The sequence below is a fragment of the Danio aesculapii genome, chromosome 1 (assembly GCF_903798145.1).
Source record: "Danio aesculapii chromosome 1, fDanAes4.1, whole genome shotgun sequence".
NCBI classification, from domain to species: domain Eukaryota; kingdom Metazoa; phylum Chordata; class Actinopteri; order Cypriniformes; family Danionidae; genus Danio; species Danio aesculapii.
The window spans coordinates 21,359,867-21,385,881 of record NC_079435.1 but is presented as its reverse complement, the minus strand read 5'-3'; the positions used below and the strand labels follow the sequence as shown (position 1 = coordinate 21,385,881).

Below are 26,015 nucleotides of genomic sequence, written 5' to 3'. Positions count from 1 at the left end.
CAAGTGTATGTACAGTGTATGTACAGGTATATTAACTAATGTTAACTTGTACAAATCTTGATTTTTTTTTAATATTGTAATGGGAAATTAACATTAACTTTTACTTCATGTTTATAATTTCAACAAGTGGAAACTTACTGCAGTGTTATTAAATAACACACCACTCTGAAGAAGTCTGTGTGATTAACAGGCTAAACTTTATTTTATTCACTAAACGTCATCATCTCTGTTGTAAGTGGTAAATATAATATGATATTTTTGATCCATACAACTTTTGTCCATAAATATATTTAACAACATTCTGTGAGATTTGACACAGAGCTTTATTCAGAGTTTTATTCAGTCATAAAAAGTGAGAGAAGTAAAAACTGTGCATCACTGGGACAGCTGCCGACAGTGATGGACAGCTGGGAGCTGGTGAATCAGTGCGGGCAGGTCATAAATTACCCAATGAAATGGGCCTCTGATGGAGGTATGTGAGCAGGCCCAGAACACTGTAATGATTGTGGAAATGATCTCTCTGGGACGAGACACAGAGGGCACTGAGGAATTGTACTTAGTTAACTTAGTCAACTTAACTAAATCTAAGAGTGAGCATGATGTAGATTATAGATGTGTGGTTAGTGTCGATGCTATTATCAATAACTGAATTTAATGACTATATCTACTCTGCTCACTTGGGTTAAGTTTTGCTTAGTTTGCATTTCTACTGCAGTTTACTACCATTTGTAGTGGGAGGGATTATCATAATAGTTGTGCCACCTCTACTGCTGTGACATCATCAATCGTTGGTTTGGGGTCTCAAGACACAAATCCAATGGCACTGGTATCAACTCTGCTATTGATGATTACCAATCAGTGAGCACCACCCGATATGGTACTGCACCAAAAAGGTAGCAAGTACTAGGTACAGTAGGCAGTGGAAAAGCCCCCAAAAGTAAGCCATTCTGAACAGCGTTGTACCATGCAGAAAAAAAGCACATTTTGTGGACCTTTTCTTTTAGGGTTATCATAAAACTAATATAAATGCTGCTCTTTTAAAAACAAGACACTGAAATGAATTACTGAAAAGTCTATGAAGAAATAAAACTAAAAACAAAGGTTGAGAAGCTATCTGAAACTAAATAATCAACAAAAATAATGATTTGAGCAGACACGCACTCATCAAATGTCAGAATAATCTGACCTGTCTGTCTGTGTGGGCGAATACATCCCACAGGCAATATGGCATGAGGAGATGCCAGTAACATTTTCTGATACTGACACAAATTAATTTGCAGTGACTGCTAAGAAATGGTATTGGAAGCATTTAACTTGCATTAAAAGTCACATCTCCATTTCATTTGTTCATTTGTTGCGTTGTCTATTTAGAAGTTTGACTCTAATTCAAAGTTTGTTTCTTTATAAATGAAATGCTGACTATTCCCTTGTGCTTATAGAGAAAAAGTAGGATGGTTACATATACAGACGGCTCTTGTTGTCCAGATCTTGTTTTTTGCTGTTGGTATCTTGAGTGACACTAAACCCTCTTTTACTTCACTAGCAGAGAGCCAGCGCTCCATACAAATTCCAGTGGTCTTTCATCTCTATGCTTGCTGCCCTTGCTTCGCCCCTGACCGCCCTCTACCCACCAGCCCCTTTACATCGTGATCTCTTGCATATCAAACTGTCTGGCAAGTGAGGCGCCTGCCCCACCTAGGGTATCCCAGTACACACTGCTGCAGTCTATTCAAGCACTGTGGGTTGTCACTGATTCACGATTGTGGGTCCTCAATTCCACCAGTATATCGGTATGCTCCACTGAATGTGTTAAAAAGAGTTTGCTGAACAAGTTTTTTTGTAATAGCATTTTAGGCAAAAACATACCCTATACAATATATAGTACAACGACTAATTACTGTCAGTGATCTCAAAATGGCCATAATGAACTGATAGAAATGAATGTCAAGTATCCATAAACATATATTGTGTGCAGCGAGGGAGCTACAACATATATAAGTGTGAGTAGGGATGTCCCGATCAGGTTTTTTTACCTAGTCCAAGTCATTTGATTTTGAACATCTATGGATACTGAAACCATATCTGATGCATCTATAATAAAGTCTTAGTAAAGACATGGGTGCTACAGACGAACTCCATATGTCTGTGGGGACCAAAACACAGGGTACATCTTATAACAGGACAAGTAGTTTGTCAGAAATCTTCTTATAAAGGGCTGGCAGAGCTTTCTCTGTGAAATAGTGGCGAAACGGCCTTTCAAATCGAGGTTCTTCATTTGTTTTTGAGGTGTCTTATCAGGTTTGTTGTGTTAAATGTAGCATTTTCCTTTCCACCTTTTGCAATGCCACATTTACATATCTCACAATATTGGCAATGGCAATGTTGTCATCATCAACTTTATAATTCCTCCAGACTGCAGACATACTTGCACTTTCCGATTCAAGCTGCTTCTGTGTTCTACTTTGCCGGGATTTAACCAATAGCGTCTTTGAACAAAGTGATGTCATGCCGCACGTGTTGCTGTTTCTGTGTGAGTCAAGAAAGAGGTCTAACTCTGTGCCACCACATAACTATAGATGTGTTAAAAAATAATTAAAAATAAACATATACAGTCCTGATTGGAAGGTAATGTCTGATTCCGATTGAGTCTGAAACTGCGTGATTGGCCCGATTTACTAACTTGTAATCGGATCTGGACATCCCTAATTGTAAGTGTCTATCTAAAATGTGTGCAGTTTTAAGCTTTAGGCCCAAGAATCATTCAGTGTATCTAGTTTAGCTGTAATGAAAGGAAAGCGAAATGAGACTTAGAGTATGGTCCACTGGGGTTTGGTTAAGTGTAGGAGTGTTTGTTTGCATTAGCTTCCCGTCTCTGGTGACCTCACCCTGTCACCACACTTTTCATGCTGTCTCACAGGGGGGAAGAAACTGCATGCTTACATCCAGACAACGCCCAGCCACAAACTTAAACATAAACTCTCACTGTTTTAGTGTCCCCATCTGTTCACATTCACAGGCTTTTCTAAAGAAACTTGTTAAACTATGCTCAGCCGGTCGTTATCATGAAATAAACCCTGACAGGTTGATCAGGACCCGACAGGAAGCTGAAACATGAGACTAGTGCAGCTGTATAGGAAATCTTTGACAATTATACGGTTTAGTGATCATTGTACAAAGGCATTTGACCACACTATTCAGAAATGGAATAATCTGAGTAAAATATGCCAGAGAGCTGTGTAATAAATATTTATACGGTACTTGCACTGCCATATTGAATATGGCTGGTTTTGTATTGCCCCTCAATTGGCACACTATGCAAGTCAAAGGTCCTCTCAATTGGCTCACTTTATGGGCACGGTTATGAAATCCAAAGGACTTTAGGCTGTCCCATATGTTTTAGTTTTTTTTTCTTTATGAGTGCCTCTTAGTGGCCATTAAATTCTTAGTGTAGAACAGGACTGAGTTGGGACAGGACCCAGATGAAATTCTGTTCTTGCATCATAGTGGTTAGTTAGTAAAGATGATTAACTGGTTAACTTGTGTTTAAATCACCAAGCAGACAGAAGAGTTGCACAAATTCCCTTAAATAACTGTGAACAGTGTGTTTCATTGGCAATAAGTAACTTACTCTGCTTTGACCTGACTTAGAGCGTCAGAATTCATGTCCATATACCACAGCTAGCACAGGCTCCAGTCAGGCGTGCTATCTTAAAGAGCTCATTCACAATATCTCCTTACTTATGGAAAGCCCTCTTACTTTCATTGCCACCTGCTGCCTTAATGTGCATATACACTCGTTCCACTCTAAACTTCTTTAACAAATGTGTACACACATACACATGAAAGCGGCATAATCGCATTTTGTCTCCTCCTTTCAGTCTCTTTTTCATTTGAACCTGAAGGCCGTTGCACCCACGTTTGCATCTCACCTCTCACACACTCGGGCACAGCAAATTCAGCTGCGCTAGACTTTACTGCCCTTTCTAAATCCCATTGAGTTTAGCTTTAGTTGTGTGCAGGCATGTAATGCAACTTTGAATCTGGCTGCATGAGCCTGGCGCAACCCGCTCTTCTGATGTGGACCACTACTGCCTTCGGGGCTTACCTGCATCCTCTCTCACCATCTCAGCCTCCGATTCCTTTCATCTGCCCTTATCAGGCCCTGTCAGTACTCAACCACTGTACCTCCCCTCCCTCCACCAAACAGCGGGAGGTCAGAGAGAGAGAGATTCAGACACCTCTCTTTGGGACTGCAATTACTTCCAGTCAGGAAATCTTTCAAAGACAGAGTGTGTGATTGAGAGAGAGCATGTTCACAGATTTGCTCCTTGTTTTCTCTGCAGTGCCGCATGTGTGATGCAGGCAATCCGGACAGAAAAAGATTGCATCCCCTGCTTATTACTAGTTTTGTCCTGATTCCAAACACACTGTTTTCCCATTATTCAAATTGACTTTGGACCTGTCGGGAAGGAGTTAGTTCATGAAATATTAATGACAAAAAAACGGCAGAGAGATGTGAGAAATGAACACACAGGGAGAGGCAAAATGATTAAATTAAATTGATTTTGGTAATACTTGATGACCACTAATCACTCTCCCTCTGCCCATACACAAACACGATTCGCACAGCTATGCAAAGATTTATTGCTGCCTTTCTATACCTTAGCTGACACAGAGGCGATGACTGCAAAGATAAACAAAGAAATTATGCATTGCTTTAAAATAGCCCTGGAATAACAAGTTCAGAAAACCAATATATATATATCAATACAATCATAATGTTGCAAGTGGAGAAGTCACTAAAATGCTCACACGTTTGTGCAACAATAAACCATTTTATTTGAATAGTCTGTAAAAGCCCTTTAAGGTTGCAAACTGTGTAGAATTGATGCCTTTTATGGTAGCCTATTGCACCTTTTCTGGTGCTTCAGTTCAAATCTTAATCAGCTGATTTCTGCTTCTGTCAATATGATTTATTAGATTCAACAACTGCAACCGCGATCTCTTAAAAGAGCGACTCACAAAGTTATATTTTTAATTACTTACCTGATAAGACATTGAACAATTATTGACCACTTCAGAAAGCCTAATTTGGTTGGAAAAATGCTCCTTTTGTAACGAATTTAATTTGGTATAAATTGTATCTTTATTTTAATGTATTTTTTGTTGGTCAGTTATCTACAAAATAAACAAAAAAAACGAATACATTTTTGGTAAAGTGACGTGAAAAGACTTTTTTTCCAATAATAAGGGAATCATTAATTCATTTCAAGTAGGCCAGGGGTCTCAAACTGCGGGCCCCCTTCTCCTCCCTTCGGCCCACAACTAATGTCTAAAATATTTTGAGATTTGACCCAACAAAACATATATTTTTGAATCACTATCATTGTTGTGCAGTCGCATATACACTTGTGGTTTTGACCCCACACAAAAATGTGCATTTGTAAAATTTTACTGCTGTTGAATTGACCATGTTAAAGAAAAAAAAAATGAATGTATACAATTTTTTCCCCTCTTTGTTGTAGTTTTACAAAAAATAATAATATTAAGAGGAACAATTGCCAGTAAAGTCAACAAAGTTACCCCAACTCTTTTCTGCAGTCTTACGCTATCTGTTAAACTTTTGGTTAAGCAACAATTGATTTGGACATAATTATTATTATACCTATTAATAAATTGTAGTATTATCATAGCAATTTAAACTACCCCTTCAATATGTACAACAAGAAACAAACAGAGAAATGTCTGAGTGCATCAATTAAATCAGGTTTCCACTTTATGTGCTAGAATGTTAAAATGGCCCTCCTATGAATTGTCAGTCACCAATTTGAGTTTTAGACCATGAAGTAGGCCTATTATAAGACCTGAAATATAATATTTCTGACAATTTTTTTATTTCATTGTATTGAGCCTGAATTTACATATCGCAATACTACTTAGTATCACGATACTTCAGCTGGTATAGTATTGTAACATGAATTAATGGTCTCGCGACGATCCCTGGTGATATCAGATTCTTACAACAGATATGGAAAAGGCTAAGCGTTGTCTGAAGAGATTGAAGCAGAGTGTTTGAGACAAAAGAAGTGAAGTCTAACGATGAGACATGAAAAGGTACGCTGAGGAGAAAGAAAAGGAGGCAGTGACAGATGGTTTGTGCGGCGTAAATGGAAGAAAATTGAGTAGACTACAGCTCGGCTCTATAATCTCATCCAGTTTTCTGACCCAGCATAAACACAGCAACTATAAAACTCCAATCAGCCCTTTATTGGCAATCACTGCTTTCCACTCATGACCTGTCCCCCTCTGTCAGATTTATATATAAACACACATCACGCGTATCAAAGGAACATGTACACACAATCACTGTGAGCTGAGGGCGTTCTCTCTGCATGCCTGAATGAATAATCCTACACGTCCCACATCGTGAGCCGCTCTCCTCATAATCTGTGTATGTGTAATTGAAGACATTCATTGTTGTGCATGTGGGTGTACATACATCCGCTTGTGCTATTATTCCCAAGCCCTCGTATGGCAGATCAAACAGGTGCGGTGTGGGTTCATTACTAATGCGACCATGAGTAATTTGCGTGAAAAACCGGCCCATGCGCATGGCTCTGATTAGCCATGAGAATGTTTCTGTATACACTTGTTTGTGTGTATATATCTGGAGGGACCTCCATCAGAGTAGCCTGGTTTGAAGTCAAGGTCGTGGGTCTTTCCCAGGGCCAATGGGCCTCCCTCATCCAATTTGTCTTTGTTAGCAGAGCATTGCTACAGTGTTAGCCTAAAAGTAGCCCCGAAAGCAGCCATTCCTCTCACTCTTCCAGCCAATCCCTCGCTCAATGGCTTAATCGATGGTGGGTGGTTGATCAGAGGAGGAGGTATATTGAGATTTATGGGGACGTATTAGACCACGATGCGGCTGCTGTGTGGACCGGTGCCCAAGCACACCGAGAGAAGGCTTAAGATGGCGTCATTGATCTCACTCATAATTAGCGCACAGAGAAGCTAGATGCAGAATTCCAGCACGTTGCCGATGTGAATAATTTAGCAAGCACAGCATGAAGTCATCCTTTGAAGTGCAGCTTTGAAGACCCCCCCACCACCCCAGTCTCGAACACCCCGCCGTTTTCAAAGCAACTCCCGAAAAGCAGTTAACTGTGTTCGCAAGGGCGCTTTTAGAAAACATTCTATTGACTTGGACACTTTGAGTTCACCTGCACACGTGTATAAGAACACACACACACTTAAATCTCTTTGGTTTTGTCCAGTCTTATCTTCAATGCACATATGTGTATGCAGAGCAGATGTTTTCCATGTTTAGGGCACAGACTTTTCCTTCCAAAATAGAGGTAGCATTTTAAAGCATCACCGACATGCTCCAAAGACGCCAAGGGAAGTTCATTTCACTGACTTTAAAGTAGTTATTTAACACCATATCAATGTTCATTGGTTTTGCACAGAGTTCATGCTGGACTGTTTCTCTCTCCTGTGACATAAATAAGAGTTGTTGACCATTTTAAACCTGACACTTTTGAGCTTCCATGACAGTCTGGATGCAGGCAGTGTAGTGGCTAGGTCTGGGAACACAACTTCTCTCTCTCCTTCTGGGTGGAGGGGTTGTGCTGAGAAGGCAGTAGGAAGTTAGTGGAGTTCACAGCTGACAGGAGTCTTGTGGTGGACTCTAATTTGAGCACTCACAGTGGATGACAGCGGTTTGTGGTGGCACATGTCTATTTCTGCTCCGTCTACGAATCGCTTGTCTCTCCCTGATGCCCTCCATCTCCTTTCTCGCTCTGTCTTGTTTGCTTTCTCTATGGGAACCAAGAGCCAGCAACCCCATTAAATTCAGCATGCTGGATGAAATTCTGAGGCCTGGCTTAGCAGGTGTCATGTATCCTCAGCTCTCTGTGTTGGTTCTTGCCATTTAATGTGATTTGTGGGCTTCTGCTAAGAATATAAATGTGAATATAAACTCTACCTGACATCTTTTTCATCGCAACATTTTTAAATCACGTCCTCTTAATTTCTAGACTTTCAGAAGTGTCAGGCCAGATATTTGGAGTTTGTCAAGAAGTTCATCTTGCTGTTTGCTAAATGGATTGTATTAATGTAACATTTATGCAATATTAACCTGCTTAAATGAATGAAGAAAACATGCTCAGGCAACATGCTCTTTCTACACACTTTACATTTCAAAACTACTTGTTAAAATTTAATGTTTTCTTTCAACAAGCTATTCAATAGCTTGCAAATTCCTTATCGACCATAGATGCTGATATATAAAATATCAAAGGCTTGCTGACTTGTATCAAAGTGTCATTTTTAAAATATGAGGGTGTTTTTTATACTTAACTATGCAGAAGGTATTTTTATTAGAACATACTAGTGGCAAGTTAGATGTCAACAAACAGATCTGCTCATTACAAATTCTTGTACCATGTTGATGCTTGTCATCCCTCCTCCAACATTTGCAATTCACTTTCATATAACATGAAAATATTTCCCTCTATAAATGCATGCTTTAGTGATGGTTTCTGCTGACCCTCCTCTCCTGGCGTCCCCTTGATCCTAACCAACATTAAAAAAGATCAAAACAATCTTCATACCTTTTTCACCACTCTAAAATCCTGATAAAAGACCCCCTGTGCTCTACTTATTGCTAACCAGAGGCTTGATCTCTCTTTGACGACTTTTGTCAGCTTTTTTGGAAGTAACTTGCTAAGCAGACTGCCAAGAAAAATCAGAATACTTGCCCATTATATATTGTGGATATGAAAAGGAAGCTCCAACGAATGTATATGCAATAACATCAGCCATAAAAATCACAAAAAAATGTTTAAGTGTCTGTCTTCAGTAAATCCTGTATTTTATTTACGCCAAACGGGGGTTTGCGCTGCTGCAAGCTGTAAGTAAATATGGATTTATTTTTCTGATTAATGACCTTATTGCAGTCTCGCATTATATTAAAATGTGAATAAAATCTGCTGTGCTATGGTATGGGAAACATTGATCAGGCTTGCATTTCTTTCTACCTGTACTGGATAGCCATGGTGTGGGCCAGAAAGCTAATATAGCATTATTAGAAGCATGACAAAAGCATGAGGAGAGCAAAACAAAGCACATTGTGCCTTCTACACATTTAAGACATGACATGTGAATGGCTCCATAAACAACAATAGAGGCCATACAGCAGATCCTGTTTTTGCTTGTAGGCATATGGCCATTTGTCACAAGCTTTGTTTGAGTTCAGATTGACCATATTTCATTGCTCTGCACATGAACTCTGTGCATCATTGTATTATTATGGTGTTGTGTTTGAGCTGTGTGTTTCCCCTATGTCATTCCACCCTATGTCATTCCCCTTGTATCAAGCACAAGTAACAATTCTGACTGTAAACTAATCAGTTCCTGCAATTAGTCTAATTCCACCCTTTAGGTACTGTTCTGTTGTACTAGTTAACCAAAAAAGTGGTCAACTTCTGTCTGTGGAAACCTTAATTGTGTCCCCAAACCATACTGTACTGCAGTGAACCATTCCACTCAGCGAAAAACAAGCCATTAGGAAACAGGGTAAGGGCATAAGGGATTCTAGTGGGTTTACTCAGTTTGGTATTGCCAATTAAAATATGTCCAGAGGGAGGAATATTAAAACACAAGTCAACAATCATGTCCAACCCTTGGGTCACTCAAGCTCATAACACAGTGCAAACCCAGACCCCTATGGTATTTCCAAATGCATTTTGCATGCACCCACACAAACATACAGCAAAACCATCAGAGAAAAAAACACTAAAAATTGTTTTTCCCCACATCCACTCAAATTTACAGCCATGCCAATTCACAATTTTGCCTTGGCTAAAAGACTGACCAGAGAGGTGCAGTCATGATAACTAGTCATGATTTGTAACAACTTGGTGACACAGCCTTCTATTTAACATTAATAGTGGTATTATGAATGTTTTATACATTATTCTTTTAGAAAGGGGTACAATGTCTAAATCACGGGTCACCAACCCTGTTCCCGGAGAGCTACCTTCCCTCAGAATTTAGCTTCAATCCTGATCAAACACACCTGTACCAAATTAATTAGGACCTGAAGCAGCACTTGATTACAGACAGGTGTGTATGGTCAAGATTGCAACTGAAATCTGCAGCAAGTTAGCCCTCCAGGAACGGTGTTGGTGACCCCTGGTCTAAATAGAATAAATAGCTTTTTTAACAGTATTAAGCTGATGAGTACCTATTTTTGGAATTAATAATAGACACCATATATTGATGCAGTTTTTATTATATACATTTATTATATAAAACGTACCGTGATGTGATGTGATCCAATGATTTCTGTAAGTTGCCTGTGCATATAATCATTCTATCAGCATGTGTTTAGGCTGTTTATGGATTCTGAACTCTTGCCAGATTGACCCTCTTTTCAGTTCTGAATATATTAGCATTAGAATTATCAGAGTGCTATGTTTATATAAACCAGAAAGTTTTGAGAACCAGTGAAAATGTTAACATCATTTGATAACATTACATAAAATGACTACAGTATAGTTATTTTGTTATCCTGTTTAGCCAGAAATATATATCAAGTTGAATACTGGTGAATTACATGGATATCTTCTGTGTATGGGACTTTTGGGTTATTATAGCAGTAACAACATGTTGCATAGATAATCTCTCCTCTCATTCATTGAAAGTGTATTGCTGATTACATTTTTTCAAGTTTTAATTTTTTATGATTGATTTGGAGGGATCTAATGGTTGACAATTCTCACATAGCTCAGTCCCTGTTAGGGGCTCTCCATGAACCATCCTATTTCTGCTCTTAAGCAAAGCCAATCCTCAGGCTGCTGCTGGCAGGATGTGTGAGATATACTTACACCATGATGTCTGTGTTTGCAACGTTTCAGGCAAGCTGTCAATGAATGTTTTGTCTATGTTGATGTGTGATTTTATTTATGTTTTATATATAGATAGATCTATACAACAGCCGCCGTCTGGAACACTGCAACAAACACAGAAAAACAGACAATACAAACTGTGAACATGCTTATCCACATCTTAAAGTACTCCATCTACTGCTGTATAATATTGTATATCAACATAGACGAAACCATGTTGAGGGCCTTTTCCACACTGTACCCTCTCTTGGATGAGGAACAGACAGTGAAGGTGGACTCATCAGCGAACAATACATGTTTCACATTGTCCAAGCCTTGGATTTTTGCTGCTGGCACCATTGAAACCAACGTTTTGCATTGGCAGAAGTTACCAAGGGTTTGACTATAGCAGCGCAGCCATGTATATTGACCCTGTGGAGCTCCCGACCAACAGTTTGGCGGAAATAGGAGAGTTGAGATGCACATTTAATTCTGCAGTGAGTTGTGGCAGCTGTGATTTTATGTTTTGCATGTTTCTTGCATTATTGCGACAGTTTCCCCTCTTGCATCCACAGTTACTCCTGTTGGATGTGGGTTCATCCTTCTTAGTGGTACTGTGCAAAACTGTGCTATTACTCTGCTAATTAAACCTCACACTCTGCTCTTACTGGTGGAATGTGTATCAATGAAATGTGACACTGAAATGGAATGTGGCATCAATGAAGATAGGCCACCAGTCAAATTTAGCCATGAAACCTCCAACACTAAATTGGCCAGTGTTTTAGTTTCATAGTCCAACTTCTATATATGACATGAATTTGTCACTTTATCTTTAGTAATCACTCTTAATGTCTCCTGGCAGGTATCCTGTACAAAGGCAACGGTGAGAACGTCTTCGTCTCTCAGCAGCCTCCAGTGATCAGCACTATTATGGGTAACTGGGCCGCAGGCGCAGTATCTCCTGCCCCCAGCTGTAATGGTCAGGCTGATGGCAACAAGCTGCTGGCTCCGTTGCCCTCGCCTGTGGATCTGATGGCAGCCTGTTCGTCGGTGACTTCAAACTACATCAGACGCATCTTTCCCTCAGGAAACGTTACCAGTGTTATGGAGCCTAAGGTAAAAAAAATGCATGGAATGGAAGTGGACAGTTAGGATCTCGCCTTTAGTGTTAATGATTAAGAACACATAGATGTTGTTAAACAGTAATCTAAGGTGGATGTGGTCTAAAGAACGTGCTGACAGTGACAGGAGTTCTCATGTGTAGAGGGTGACTCATTACTGGTGCTCTCGCCTCTCCTAAGCCAAGAAGAAATACATATTCCCATACCTCTCTTTTTTATACTCCACCACAAGCCTTCTATTGAGTTCGTCCAGCCCACATCAAAGGCTCTGTGTGTGTTTGTGCGTGTGTGTTTATTTACTGGGCTCAGAGAAATAACAGTGTTTATCTCTCAAAGTATTTCTGCCAACTAAACATTTTTTTTTTTGTTTCTTCAAAGAGATTAATCTCTGAGATTTTTAATATGGCCATAAAGCTTATAATTTTAAGAAGCTGTTGATTCCAAGTATGACTATTCTTTTATTGAAATGCAATTGTTTTTTGTTTGTTTTTTGTTGGCTACAGGGCATTTCTGTTTCTATTGTTGTTGCATTTGATTTTAGTTTCAGCTGACATTCAGAAACTCAAATCTCATCATTCAGTTTGGTTTTCACAGCAATTTAGCCAAAAGTTCACATACCGCAGATTACAGCACAACCTCTAAATGTCATAAAAATGCATTCTTAGCAATCTTTCAATCTCTTAATCGCCGCTAAAATGTAAATATATGACAGTGTTTCAGTGGTCATTATAAGCAAAAGTCTTTGTTGGAACACATTTGTTGATTTTGCATATCCTGGCTTCTCTTCTCCAGTCAGAAAAAGTGATGGCATTATGACATGGTCTGTTTTCTCTTAATAACATTATTTCATTTTTTTTATATGATGCTCACAACAACAACCTCCAGTCTAGGGCTGCACAATATATTGTTTAGCATCGATATCGCAAGAAGTGAATTTACAATAGTTAATCATTTCAGTATAATCATATAAAGTGAAAGTTTATGTGTTTTAAAGGCCCTGTGAGGTTTAAAGCAGAGATGCCAAAGTAGGGCTGCGGGCCAAAGTAGTCCCATTGTAACCACTGATTTGGTCCACCATCCCTCTGAGAATGATCGCATTTCTAATTTGACGTAACTTTTTTGTTTGTTTGTTTTGTTGCTGAGCTACAAAAAACGGCAATTAAATTAAATGTTCAATTAAATGTAATAATCTGAGTTTTTAAAAATAGAATAATGTCACGCCGACAAATAGAGGATTTTGCAGAAGACAAATAGAGGACTAAGCAGAAGACATCGGCAAGCAAATCAAGGCAAAAAGTAGTGTAACTCCATTCTGTTATAAATTAGTTTTCTTTTGTTTTTACTGTAATAGTTAATTTAAATGTAAAAAAGAATTATTGCAGTAGTAATATAAAGCAATGTTTTTAGTTATTTGTAAATATTACTAAATAAATTAAGAAGTGACCCACGGCAACTATATTTACCCTTCAGCCCACTAGCCTAGTAAAGTTTGGTTTTTGGCGCTTCGTAAGAAAAGGTTTGGGCACCCCTAGTTTAAAGCATTTGGGCACAAGAACATATTGCATTCGAAGCTTTAACAAAGATTAATTATATTTAATTATTTATACAATGAACAGAGCTTTACTGTACATTTAATTATTTTATGTTTTGTTACTGAATGCTGTTCAATCACCTTCATTAGTATATTTGCTCTACTGTATTTATCTCCGCTTGTAATTTGTTTATTGTATTTTATGCATAATAAACCCTGCAAAGATTTGGGCTGAACAATATATTGTTTGAGTATCGATATCGCAATGTGTGTATTCACACTTGTCACTTCACAGTTTTTATGATTTATTAAAGGTTAAAAATAAAGATATTATTAAATATTATTATTGTTCATTTTTTATACAATGATGACCATGTTATTTTCATTGTATTGTTCAATTTCTGTACTTGAATACTGTTAGACTCTCCAGAAAACCACATTTATAATCATATCGCAATTTACACTACGAGTCAAAAGTTTGGGGTCAGTAGGATTTTTAAATGTTTTAAAATAAGCTTTTCCTGCTCACCAAGGCTGCATTTATTTCATCAAAAATACCGTACAAATTGCAAAATTGTGAAATGTTATTGCACTATAACATAACTGTTAGTTTATAATTTAATTTAATCATTTTCTCCAGTGATTTTAAAGATGAATTTTCAGATTCATTACTCCAGTCTTCAGAGTCACATGATCCTTTAGAAATAGGGCTGGGCAATATGGCAAAATTGCAGTATCAATTAATAAATTCGATATTGAACGATAATGATATATATTTCGATATAAGTTGTTAATGCTTCCAGATTTAAAAAAGTATCCCATCAATGACAGAACTCACAAAAATTAGAGGGTCCATTAAATAGCATAAACTATTTTCGGACGATAAATTTTCAGTGACAATTCTGTGCATCTCTAATATCAACACACTTCTAGATTCTAATTGCTGCACATTTCTGCTGTGTGATTGGCTCTTAGATCAGTATAGAGTAAAAAAGTCCAGTGCTTATTGTTATTGACATACATTTTTCAGACCTATTCAGAATATTTACTATTATTATTAATATTATTATTGTTGATATTATTATTATTATTATTATTATTATTATTATTATTATTATTATTATTATTATTATTATTAATGGTAATAGTAATAAATAGTAATGATAGTAATAAAAGCAATAATGAGTAATAATTTCATTTGAAACTACATACAATAAGTAATAAATAAATATTTAATAAATAAAAATTAAAAAAATTGACAATTTACATTTAATAAATGTCGCCTTAATGAACAATTATTTTTGACAATGAACAATTTTCTTTAAAAAAAGACATGAAAAAAACCTGACCCCAAACTTTTGACCGGTAGTGTATGTTGCAGCAAATCAAAACATCTCAATGTCAATTTTTTCCAATATCCCGCAGCCCTAACAAAAATATCCCAATCCATCTAAACTGATAATTATTATTCAAGTTATCTTGTGAAACATTGCAATTGAATTTGCAAAAAATCTTTTTCTAATATCGTGCAGCCCTACAGTCCCTTTCATTATATGGAAGAATGCATTGTTGGACTTAATATAAAAAAAAAAAAATTTCCTTTTGTTTAGAGTGACATGAAGTCTAATAAATAAAGACAGATTTTCCCTTTTTTAGGAATATATCTTAGTAATGGAAAGATTGGTTTCAATTGCTCAGGAATGACTTAATTCCTCCATACAGCATGCTTAGACTGATTTAATAATCCAAACTATCTCAAATATTCAAGCTATATTTTCTCCCGACTGTGATCACAGTGTGTGTACAATCTAAACAGCGTGAAGTGCAGAGCTGATACATTACAAGCATGAGGTGAACACATGTGCCCTTTTCTTTCAAACCTCAAGACCTGTCATTTCCTTCCCTTAGATCTAGAGTGGGCTCACACATCCACACAAAAAGGAGCCACGTAGATTTTCTTTCAAAGTGCTCTCAGGGTCCCTCTATATGAAATCAGAGCCGCATCTCGGGTCGTTTATAGACTTTCGCTGAAATGATCATAAATTCATCCCTCACACTCGCCGGGGCCTAGAGGGCCCTCCATGTCACTCTCCGCTCTCCTGCAGCACCTCATTTAGCCATTGCAGTGATACATGACCGCTACCTCTTATCTCCTCTCTTTCCTTATCTCTTATTCCTTTCTCTTTCACCCTAAATTGTCTGTCTCGTCCTTTTAGCCGCCTCTCGTTTTCCATCTCATGTTTTCCCTGCCTGTGTCTTTCTGTCATTGACACTTACTGTATTTTTAACCTTATCTTATCATCTTCCTTTTCTTCCATCTGCCCCCAACTTGATACCCACGCATAAAAATCTCTCATATGTGTGCTCACACACTTCTCTATAAATGGCCCAGCACTTAACAGGTTTGGGTATCATCGTTGTGTGTCTGCTGCTGCTCTTGTAAATTAAATTCCTTCATTAAAGTAGTAAAACATATGGATGAAGCAAATGAAACGGTGGTCCTCTGTGTGACATATTCACAGCGTGGCTTCTGTGCGGCTAAAGGCAATGTTTAAGGAATTGCTTTTCATTGTCTGGGACACAATCAATTTGCTATTATGGGCCAGTTAACCTCAGCATGTGCTGTGAGCTCATACTGTTCTTCAGTTCCCAGGTGGAATATTCGCACATCCAGCTCTGTTTAAAAAACAAGACAAAGTACGGTTAACAGCCCTGTCTCGCTGCGTTATTTCTCGTCTGCGTGTGAGAGGGAGAGATTAATATATGCACACCTGTTTTTTTCCCTTTCTTGACAAGATTAATGTGCTTCTCTTGTATTTTTACTCTCTATCCTTTTCTTATCTCTCTTATTTCTGCTGTTTTTTTCCTCTGCTACCCTAAGAAATAAAGATTTCAGACATAGGTAAGCCAATTTAACTATATCATGAATTCACAGCTCTGGTGCAGTCAATTTTTCTAGTCAAGTGTTTGTCTTCTCAAGGATTTTTGCATGTCATTAGAAGAAAGCAATGTACGTGTTTGTCAACTGCTGTGTTTCTGGTGTAAATTTTGTGATGAGTGTATTTAATTATTATTTTACTTCACATGCTTCATTTTGAATAAATCTCTTTGCACAAAACTAATGTAGCGAGGTCCGAAATGTTAAGACCACTAGTAGTTTTTTGTATTATTACAAATTATAGTCAACCACAAGATCAGTGCTCCAACATATGCAGGTTGCACACTTGCACTTTGGCTGACCCAAGTTTGAGTTCTGGATCTGGTTTTCTGATCTCGTTCCCTTTAGAAGCTTTAAAGAACATCATGAGCTCTATTTTAACATTCTAGGCGCAAAGTCTAAAGCATTAAGGTCATGTCTGAATCCACTTTTGCTATTTTAAGGTGAGAAAAATACGGTTTGCGCCGTGGCGCATTGTCTAACAGGGTTGCGCTTATTCTTTTAATGAGTTATGGATGTGTTTTGAGCATAATGTGCATTAAACCAATCAGAGTCTCATCTTCTATTCCCTTTAGGAGTCAGTTGCATCACACCATGTTGCATTTGCTATTTACATGGCGACTTTGTAAATTGAAAAACTGAATGGAAAAACTGAACGCTTCACTAGCAAGAAAACAGTTAAACAGACTATCTGCAGCGAGAATAAAGAATGAGCCTCCTCCATTCGACCACTTTACTTTCTCTTTACTTCTTTACTTTCATTGATGAGGAAACAGTGTTGTACGCACTCCACTGAAGACATCTATTAGCCTACATTATTAATTTTATTTGTTAAGCGCAAAGATTTGTTTCAAAACTATTTCTAAATTCAGTTATAATTTCCAGCAAACGGATAAATGAACAATAATAACGAAGTGTGGTCAAAAAACTGAGTTATATCCAAACACACATCCTATTCTTATGCCCCATATGGTGATGCAAACATCTCCAAAACCCGACAGATGGACAAATCTAAACTTGTTTTTTTAAACAAATATAAATATGCATATAATAAATAATACTTCTAATAATAAATAACATTATACAAAAGCAAATTGTCATAAATAAACTGAAAAAAACGGAACACCCATGAGTCCACAAAGTGGCTTTATGTGTCCACAGTAGTCTTTTTCCAAGTATTAAATGACTTTTGAGTCCTAGTGGTCTCAGACTTTTGGATTTCACTATACAAAATGACTTCATCAGATATTTCTGCTGATGGTGCAGAATTTTTTTTTCTTTGAAAACACTGTGGTACTGGTCAGATCTGAATTCTTGACAAAACAGTCCAACATAACAGTTATCGTTTTTCTTTAAACACTATTAGTTAGTCAGTAGTCTATGAATCATCGCAAATCCTCTAGGGAAGTTCCCATGCCTTTCCAACACAACGAGAAATTCCTTTCAACTCCTTTTGTCTGGCTCTGTGAAATCTTCTCTGCTTTGTGGATGTAGGAGTAGCTTAGCTGTGGCATTTATGTAGAACTCAAGTAAAACATTTTCTTTTAATGTGGCCTGTTGCATATACCAGAAAGACAAAAGATACCTCCTGCAGCTTAGAAAGAAGTAGTTTGTTTTTTGAATTCCGCCTGCGCCTTTGATTCCGAGGCCAAATCAGTCAGAAAAGATTTAAATAAAATACACAGACATCCATTTTAGCTGACACTGGCATAGACCCATTTTCTCAGGAAAGATTCAGGACATAAACTTCTCTAGACAGATCTCCCGTTCTTTAGTTAACTGCTCCAAATGTCTCTGCCCTGGACAAGCTGGAGTTCCTGATAAACATTGCAAATTGGTCTTCATCATCCCACACATGTTTGAATAGTTCCAGTTGAGGGGCGATGTACAGAGTGCTGTAGATGTTGATATCCTACATTAACTTCTGTTTGAAGCCCCTGTAGGGTTTAATCACAGATGTATGGAGCACATGAATGAAAATAAATGCGAGTAATTTGAAGTGGGCGAGCCAAAGCCATTAGAGCCTGTTGAATAAATTTCCAACCAGGGATAAATTTAGGAATCCCATGGACATGCTTACCATTCCTCTTTGTCTCCTACCAGATCATTTCAAATGGAATTAGAGGCCAACTTCTATATAAGGCTACACTGTGTGTGGGCAAAATATTTTAGTTAAGTAATTTAAAGGGGGCGGTTCACTCTGCTGTGGCGACCCCTGATAAAGCAGGGACTAACCTGAAAGAAAGAGTAATTTAAAGGGCGTGTTTTTAGCCAAATTAGATTTTCCTAACTTTTCTTAATGCTTCTGAGAAACAAAAAGGAGCCCATTAAGCATTAATGACTCTGAATTAATAAGTGTTAAGTGTTATTAATTCACAAGCACGGTTTCTGGCTGGTGAAAAATTACAAGCCACCTAATTGCTAGCCCTTTTGTCCCAGAAGTCTCAGCCCATCTGTATGTGTCATCAAGGCACACCCATATAGCCTAATGTTCCACAGAGCCTCATAAACTTAGAAGATTATTGACCCCAAACCTCTTTTAACCAAAGCCATTGCTAAGCTTCTGTCCTCCCTGTTTCACTCCCAGAACTCACATTTGTTTCCATTTGGAACAGCAAAACGTTTTATGGTAAATTAGTTTTAGACTTTGATCGTTATTTAATGCAAGTGCCACTTGTACCACAGGGCAACAGTAAATAACATCTTCCTGAAACCTCCTTAGTCTTTTGGAATATTGCTGTAAACATACTTTCCCTTAGATCCAAATAGTAACAAGCATCTGTGCTTCCTTCTAAATCAGACCCCCTAGTTTTCAAAATTTTATAATTTTTTTGTACATTTTTGTGCAATAAAAATGACTGATTTTGTGGTGGTAATTCACAGAAATTTGCGGACAATTTTGCAGTTAAACCATATTACCATATCAGGTAGCCTACTATGTTAGGTGTGCAATCTGAAACAATGACACAAATCATAAAAATAAATTCTTTATGTTGGTCTCTTGTCAAGACAAATCTAAAACGATAGGATTAAGTCAAAGGAAGATTTATAACTCTTATTTTTATCCATGATCTTACTTTCTCTCAGATTTCACTCCCCGGAGCATCTGACATGATGTACCTCACAAATAAGACATGCGTTAGGGCTTTCCATTTCGTAATACACCTACAGCATGGATTGCTGTAAAATTGCTGTCAATGGTAGGGGAGCATTTTCTTTTGTTAACTGCAGGGAAAGAGTTAAACTAAATAATTATAGATTTGACCCACATCATAATACCTAATAATTTAATAATATAATCTATAATAATTTTTTCGAGGCACTCAATTACATCATGTGCGTACGCATATGCAACGTCTATAAGTGATGTAAAAACAATTAATTGCAAACAAAATAAATATAATTTAATTATATGGTTTGGAATTGAAAGATTTATGAGACTACTTACATTTTTTGTGATTATTTTGCGTTGAATTTAAGAATTTTACAGGATCACAAAAATTTTCTACTTTTTGTTGATTTTGCATTGGATTCAGCGGCCGTGGAATCATGAAAAAACTAGGGAGTACTGTAAATGCTAAATGCTACTTAAATGAGGAACCTTGGTTGACATTCATATCACCCCTGCATTCAAAACATATCTCCATAAGAAGCTCACTCGTTTTTTTTTAAGAAAGCAATAAACAAAAAAGATTATATATCATTTTAAACATTGACCCCCATTTAGTGTGTAAATTGACCTCAGCAGCCCACATCTGTTTTAAACATATAGAAAATGGCCTGCCCAGAAGCCAACCCTCTCGCAAGGTGTCTGTGTGCTATTCTTAGTGCTTAGTCACTTCTAATTGAAACACTGGGACAAGTTGTTGATTTTCTTCAACAGATACATCACTTCATGTAGCTCACTGGCTTTTCCCTCTGTCATAGGGGTGCGGGTGGGAAGTGCAAATGATTGAAAGGATGTGACAGTTTGGTGGGCATCATTATGGTTGTGTCAGACGATAGTGATTTCCAGTCCATAACGCATTAGGTTTCACTCTGACAAAGTGCTCAAATCCTTTCCCCTCTAACTGCTCAGGCCAAACAAGCACATTCTAAACACAATAGCCTGATCTTAGTGGTCATGCTTTTAAACATCTGTAGGTCTTCACCAAATTATTACTTAACATTCGTGGTTGTAATTATATGTGCATTGTCAACTGAAGACAACTACTAAAATGGAAGACAATTTTCATGCTAGTATCTGTTCAAGCTTTTGCATTTTGTCAAGATAAGAAAGACTTCCTCATATCTTCTGTCAGATTCACCCATTCAGTTCTCATTTTAACTGTTTGTTTATGAATATAAATGAGTGTATTGGTGTGCTGTATGTATTTGTATGCTGGTATTCCTGTAATTGTGAAATTTCTACATTTGTCCCACCAGCAATAATCCTGCACATCGATACTACCTAGCAACTGACCCAATGACAGGTCAACTGTATGTTTCGGACACCAACTCACGGCGTATCTTCAGGCCTAAAGCTCTGACAGGCACCAAAGAGCTGCTGCAGAATGCAGAGGTTGTGGCAGGAACAGGAGAGCAGTGTCTGCCATTTGATGAGGCTCGATGTGGAGATGGTGGCAAGGCTACTGAGGCATTACTGCTGGGACCAAAAGGTAAAGATACTAAACTCTCCAAATATTAAATAAGTAGCAAACTATATCTAAGTATAATACACTTTTTAAATGTTCTGTCACACACAAATATGTAGTTCAAATAGAAACGTTTCTATGAGTGATCAAGTGAGGCCCACATTTCTCACTGGATCTGAACACCCAGGGGTTCAATTCCTTGCCTCTTGGATTTAGCTCTGACTAGATGAAAAACAACTGCTTCCTGCATATTACTTGCTCTCAACATCACTCTTAGCTCAGGAATAATTCACCACCCAAAAGCACACAGTAAATAATTCAGCGAGTGCTGCGTCTTCAGTGACCTGGAAACCACAGGGGCAAGCAATGACATGTGTACCAGTCGTGTTTTCGTCTGTTTGCAGGTGCAGTGTGTGTGTGTGTGTCTATTTGCAGCTGTCACATCTGCCCCTCTCCTTTCTGTATATAGGCATTGCAGTGGATAAGAATGGGTTCATCTACTTTGTGGATGGTACTATGATAAGGAAAGTAGACCGGAACGGCATCATCTCAACATTGCTGGGTTCTAATGACCTCACATCTGCTCGCCCGCTGACTGTGATAACAGCATGCATATTGGACAGGTATATATCCGTACTCACTTGGTCATGTTATTGCTTTAATGCATTTATATCCTGAGTATAAATTAATCCCCATTTATTGTTGAAACAAAGAAAAGCAGCAGTAGAGCAGCCATGAAAGTTGTATCATTATGGAGTTAAATTCAGTCTAGTTATACCACTGACCTAAACAAAAGATTAGAGGGCAGAAAGTCAAACTTTGATTTATTTTAGAATGTGATCTGTGATTCTCACTACAAAGATTTGGTTGTTTAAACCTGAAATTCTGGCTTTACCACTGAAGGGGTGTTTGGAGGACTGGCCTCGTTTCAAAGATAAAAGTAAAGGCTTGGTGCAATTGAAAGTTACCTCATTTGAACTGCAAAGCAGAACTTTTTCTCGTGTTGTTCCTGTTGGAGTTTTTCAGAGGGCAAATGTTACATTTTAAAAATTGGTTATTGTATTTGTTTTTTAGATATTTCTTTACATATTTTATTATCATGGAATCCCTGTAAGAGTTTATTTGAAGGACAAAAGCAGAGTTGCAGAGCATGCAAACCTGACATTTAAAGACTTGAAGCTGATTAGTTTGGTTTTTCATCCAAGCATTTATAGTAGACTGGACTTTGAACTACTATCTTTTCACTGACCATAAGACATACTTTAAGGTCCAAATCAGGAGCACTCTTAAGTTGAACTGAAAACCAAAAGTCTGAGATTAGTCCTCTGTGTTAGCCTCCACCCAGATGACAAGCAGAAAAACTTCTTTAAAGACCTGGAGCTCCCCCCCTCTGGCTGCTCGCCTGATGCTGATAAGTGCATCTAATTGCCTGAGCAAGTGAACCTATGGAAAACACATCATCACTGAGAATTTCTAGTCATGATTGACAGGTCCAAAAAATGGAATGCAGGAATAAATAGTAGAGATGATGATGAACATTCTCATGAGATTGAAGTCAAATAATTTTACTCTGAAGGTTGCTTTGTGGGGGGCATGTTGATATCACATGATCAGCTACTAGTTCTATCTCAGAACTTCACTAAAGGTGTATATGAATCAGTGTTAATGTCATCGAGTGTCAAAATAAGTCAAAGATATACTTACATATAAGCCAGCACATCAAGTGAGAACAAATCTGATTTTGTTTGGGCTGGGGGAGACTTTCTTTTACCAGTATATGAATTATCAAGAATGTCTTTTGCTTGAAAAGGCGTAACATGCAGTGAAGTAAACTCTAAAATTCATCCACAATCTTCAGCAGAAATGATCATATCCCTCTTTTTCTGTTTTCTGGTGTCCCTACCATCCCCATTTGTCTTTGTCTAAAGATAGAAGTGGGGGACGAGACACAAGGCTGTACCCCTTGGTCCAGGCTCACTGAAGCTCAATGAAGTATGGACAAACCTAGACAGGTTGTGTCAGCCTTACAATTACCCAAACGTTTGCTGTAGTGATTCATCGATGTGCATCATTACAGATATATACAGCTCAACCTACACAACTGTCACCTACCTCAGTAGGGCCAACAGGGACAGCTGGAAATAACTTTAGATCTTCAAGGAAATCTTCTGTTCACTCTTAGTTTTTAAAATGTTCAGTCTAAATCAAGTTTGTCCCTAGAGCACATAAAAAGTACTCTTGTCTGCTTCTAAGGCTATCAAGTTGGCCTTCTGCATATCAGGTGTGAACCTGAGAGTTGATGAAACATTTTAGGTGGCATGTTGTGGTGTACCCAAGTAAAATCCGTTTGCCCTGAGTAAAATCTGGTCTGGAGTTCATGCATTATGCACAAGGTGGAATCACAGACGGGCCATGGCTGAGCAGAGAAAGCTTTTATCCACAAGAGCTGCTGTAGTTCAGAACCATTACGTTTTAATGTGGTGCTCTTCAAAGACGCTTAACCTGCCAGTGTGGTTTGGGTGCAGGTTCAGAGCTGGAAGGAAAATAGTGAAAGAAAGAGAACCCAGGACAAGAACTGGTTGGGGAATGTCTCAATCATGCCACAAATGCTATTTAATTGAGAATCAGTCTGCATCAGTGTTCATTCAAAGCTTTAAAAACAAACTGACAATTATATTGTCAAAATTTGCAAGAGTGGATTCTAGATTATGCAGTAGCATAACTTTCTCCCACTGGCACTTGTCATTATTATTTGTTATCAAGACTGTCAAGTATCCAAAAAAAAAACACTGAAACCAGATAAAAGACAAGACTACATATAGGCCACAGAGAAAACGTACACTATATCTGGCAGAAAGCTTGGTGCTTGTGTCCAATCTTATATTCCTTAATTCCTTATATTCCAGTAATCAAACTCTTTGCAAACCATCTTCATCTTACTTTTTGAAGCAGTGGAGGTATTCCAGTCCTCAATGTGGACAATGTTATTCTGGTTAGCTTTTGTTTGCTAGACAGCTGTTCCCTGTAGGCGCTGAGGAATTGCATCCTGTTGCAAAATAAATGACCCAGCGACAGGCAAATCGAATGAACTAGAGGCACCCAATGTATTAAGCCTCCAAAGTAAAGGATCCTTCTTCATCAGTGTCAGACTCAAACATCAAATGCACACAGAGAGAGCAGGCAGCAGATGTAATAATGTGTCTCTGTGTATATGCATCCAAAATTCCGTAAGTGATCCCCATCCCTGTTTGATCTGTCCTTTCCCCCAGGTGCGTTTAGAGTGGCCTACAGACCTGGCCATCAACCCTATGGATAACTCCATCTATGTGCTTGACAACAATGTTGTGCTACAGATAACGGAGAACAGGCAGGTGCGGATTGTGGCAGGCAGACCTATGCATTGCCAAGTGCCAGGCATTGAGTACACCATGGGAAAGCGTGCCGTTCAGACAACTCTTGAAGGTGCGACAGCCATCTCTCTGTCCTACAGTGGAGTGCTCTACATTGCAGAGACAGATGAAAAGAAGATCAACCGCATCAGACAAGTCAGCACGGATGGAGAGATTTCTCACTTAGCAGGAGCTCCCTCTGACTGCGATTGCAAGAATGATGCTAACTGTGATGTTACCCAGACAGGCGATGGGTATGCCAAAGATGCAAGACTAAATGCTCCTTCCTCTCTAGTTGTGTCACCTGATGGAACTCTCTATGTAGCAGACCTAGGTAATATTCGAATCCGTGCCCATACGTCACAATCGACCTCCACAAGGCTCTTCCGGTCTTTACTGAAGTTGCATCACCTGCCTCACAAGAACTTTATGTGTTTGACTCCAATGGAACACACCAGTATACTATGAGCTTGGTCACTGGTGATTATAAGTATAACTTCAGCTACAGCAATGAGGATGATGTCACCGCTGTAACAGACAGTAGTGGAAATACACTCAGAGTACGCCGTGACCCTAATCGAATGCCAGTGCGTATTGTGGCTCCTGACAACCAGGTTATCTGGCTGACAATTGGCACGAATGGTGGACTTAAGGACCCTCACAGCACAGGGGCAGGAGTTGGTGCTCTTTTACCTACATGGTAACAGCGGTCTACTAGCCACCAAGAGCATCCAAATTGGCTGGACCACATTTTATGAGTGAGTGATTATTTGTATTATTGCAGCCTTTATTATTAATTTTTAATCTCAGATACTAAATTGACATTTTCATGGTTTTTTACCTCCTTTCTTAAAATGTTATTCTGCTGTTTTAGTGTGTATTCATGGTGTAAAGTTTAGTGTCTAGAGTCTTCTGCAAAAGTGCAGCCTGTAGTTACAAAACATAGCATTTAATTTTCACCACATGCCTATTAGAGCATGGTGAAAATTCTAAATGAATTTGAATGACATTTTCCGGCTAGTGGTATACCAAAAAGATTTTGCATAATGTTAGTCTGGGGTAGGTCCTCCTGGCCAACATAATGGAAACAATGTCCCTGCACCAACCCCACCATAGCCACAAAGACACTAGAGGAATTGACAGGCCTTTATATTGTAATGTCACCAAGTTAACAATATATTGATTATGGGAATGGATTAAATTTATTTATTTCCTCAACATTATACACACAATACCCCATATTGACAATGTAAAAAAAGATTTTTTGAAATTGTTGCAAATTTATTAAAAATAAAAAACCTGAAAAATCACATGTACACAAGTATTCACAGCCTTTGCTCAACACTTTGTTGATGCACCTTTGGCAGCAATTACAGCCTCAAGTCTTTTTGAATATAATGCCACAAGCTTGGCACACCTGTCTTTGTGAATTTTTGCTCATTCCTCTATGCAGTACCTCTCAAGCTCTATCAGGTTGGATGGGAAACGACAGTGTATAGCCATTTTTATATCT

At 38.2% G+C, this 26,015-nt stretch overlaps 1 protein-coding gene across 1 annotated transcript in view; it reads left to right on the top strand.

Moving 5' to 3' along the window:
- The window catches only part of tenm3 (teneurin transmembrane protein 3), a 217,033-nt gene that overhangs the window by 181,721 nt on the left and 9,297 nt on the right, over positions 1–26,015 (top strand). The window contains 11 exon segments of the mRNA XM_056457389.1: positions 11,752–11,898; positions 11,901–11,947; positions 11,949–11,999; positions 16,418–16,443; positions 20,905–21,137; positions 21,583–21,705; positions 21,708–21,736; positions 24,383–24,856; positions 24,858–24,899; positions 24,901–25,155; positions 25,157–25,260. Of these exon segments, the coding sequence (XP_056313364.1) occupies positions 11,752–11,898; positions 11,901–11,947; positions 11,949–11,999; positions 16,418–16,443; positions 20,905–21,137; positions 21,583–21,705; positions 21,708–21,736; positions 24,383–24,856; positions 24,858–24,899; positions 24,901–25,155; positions 25,157–25,260 (1,531 nt within the window).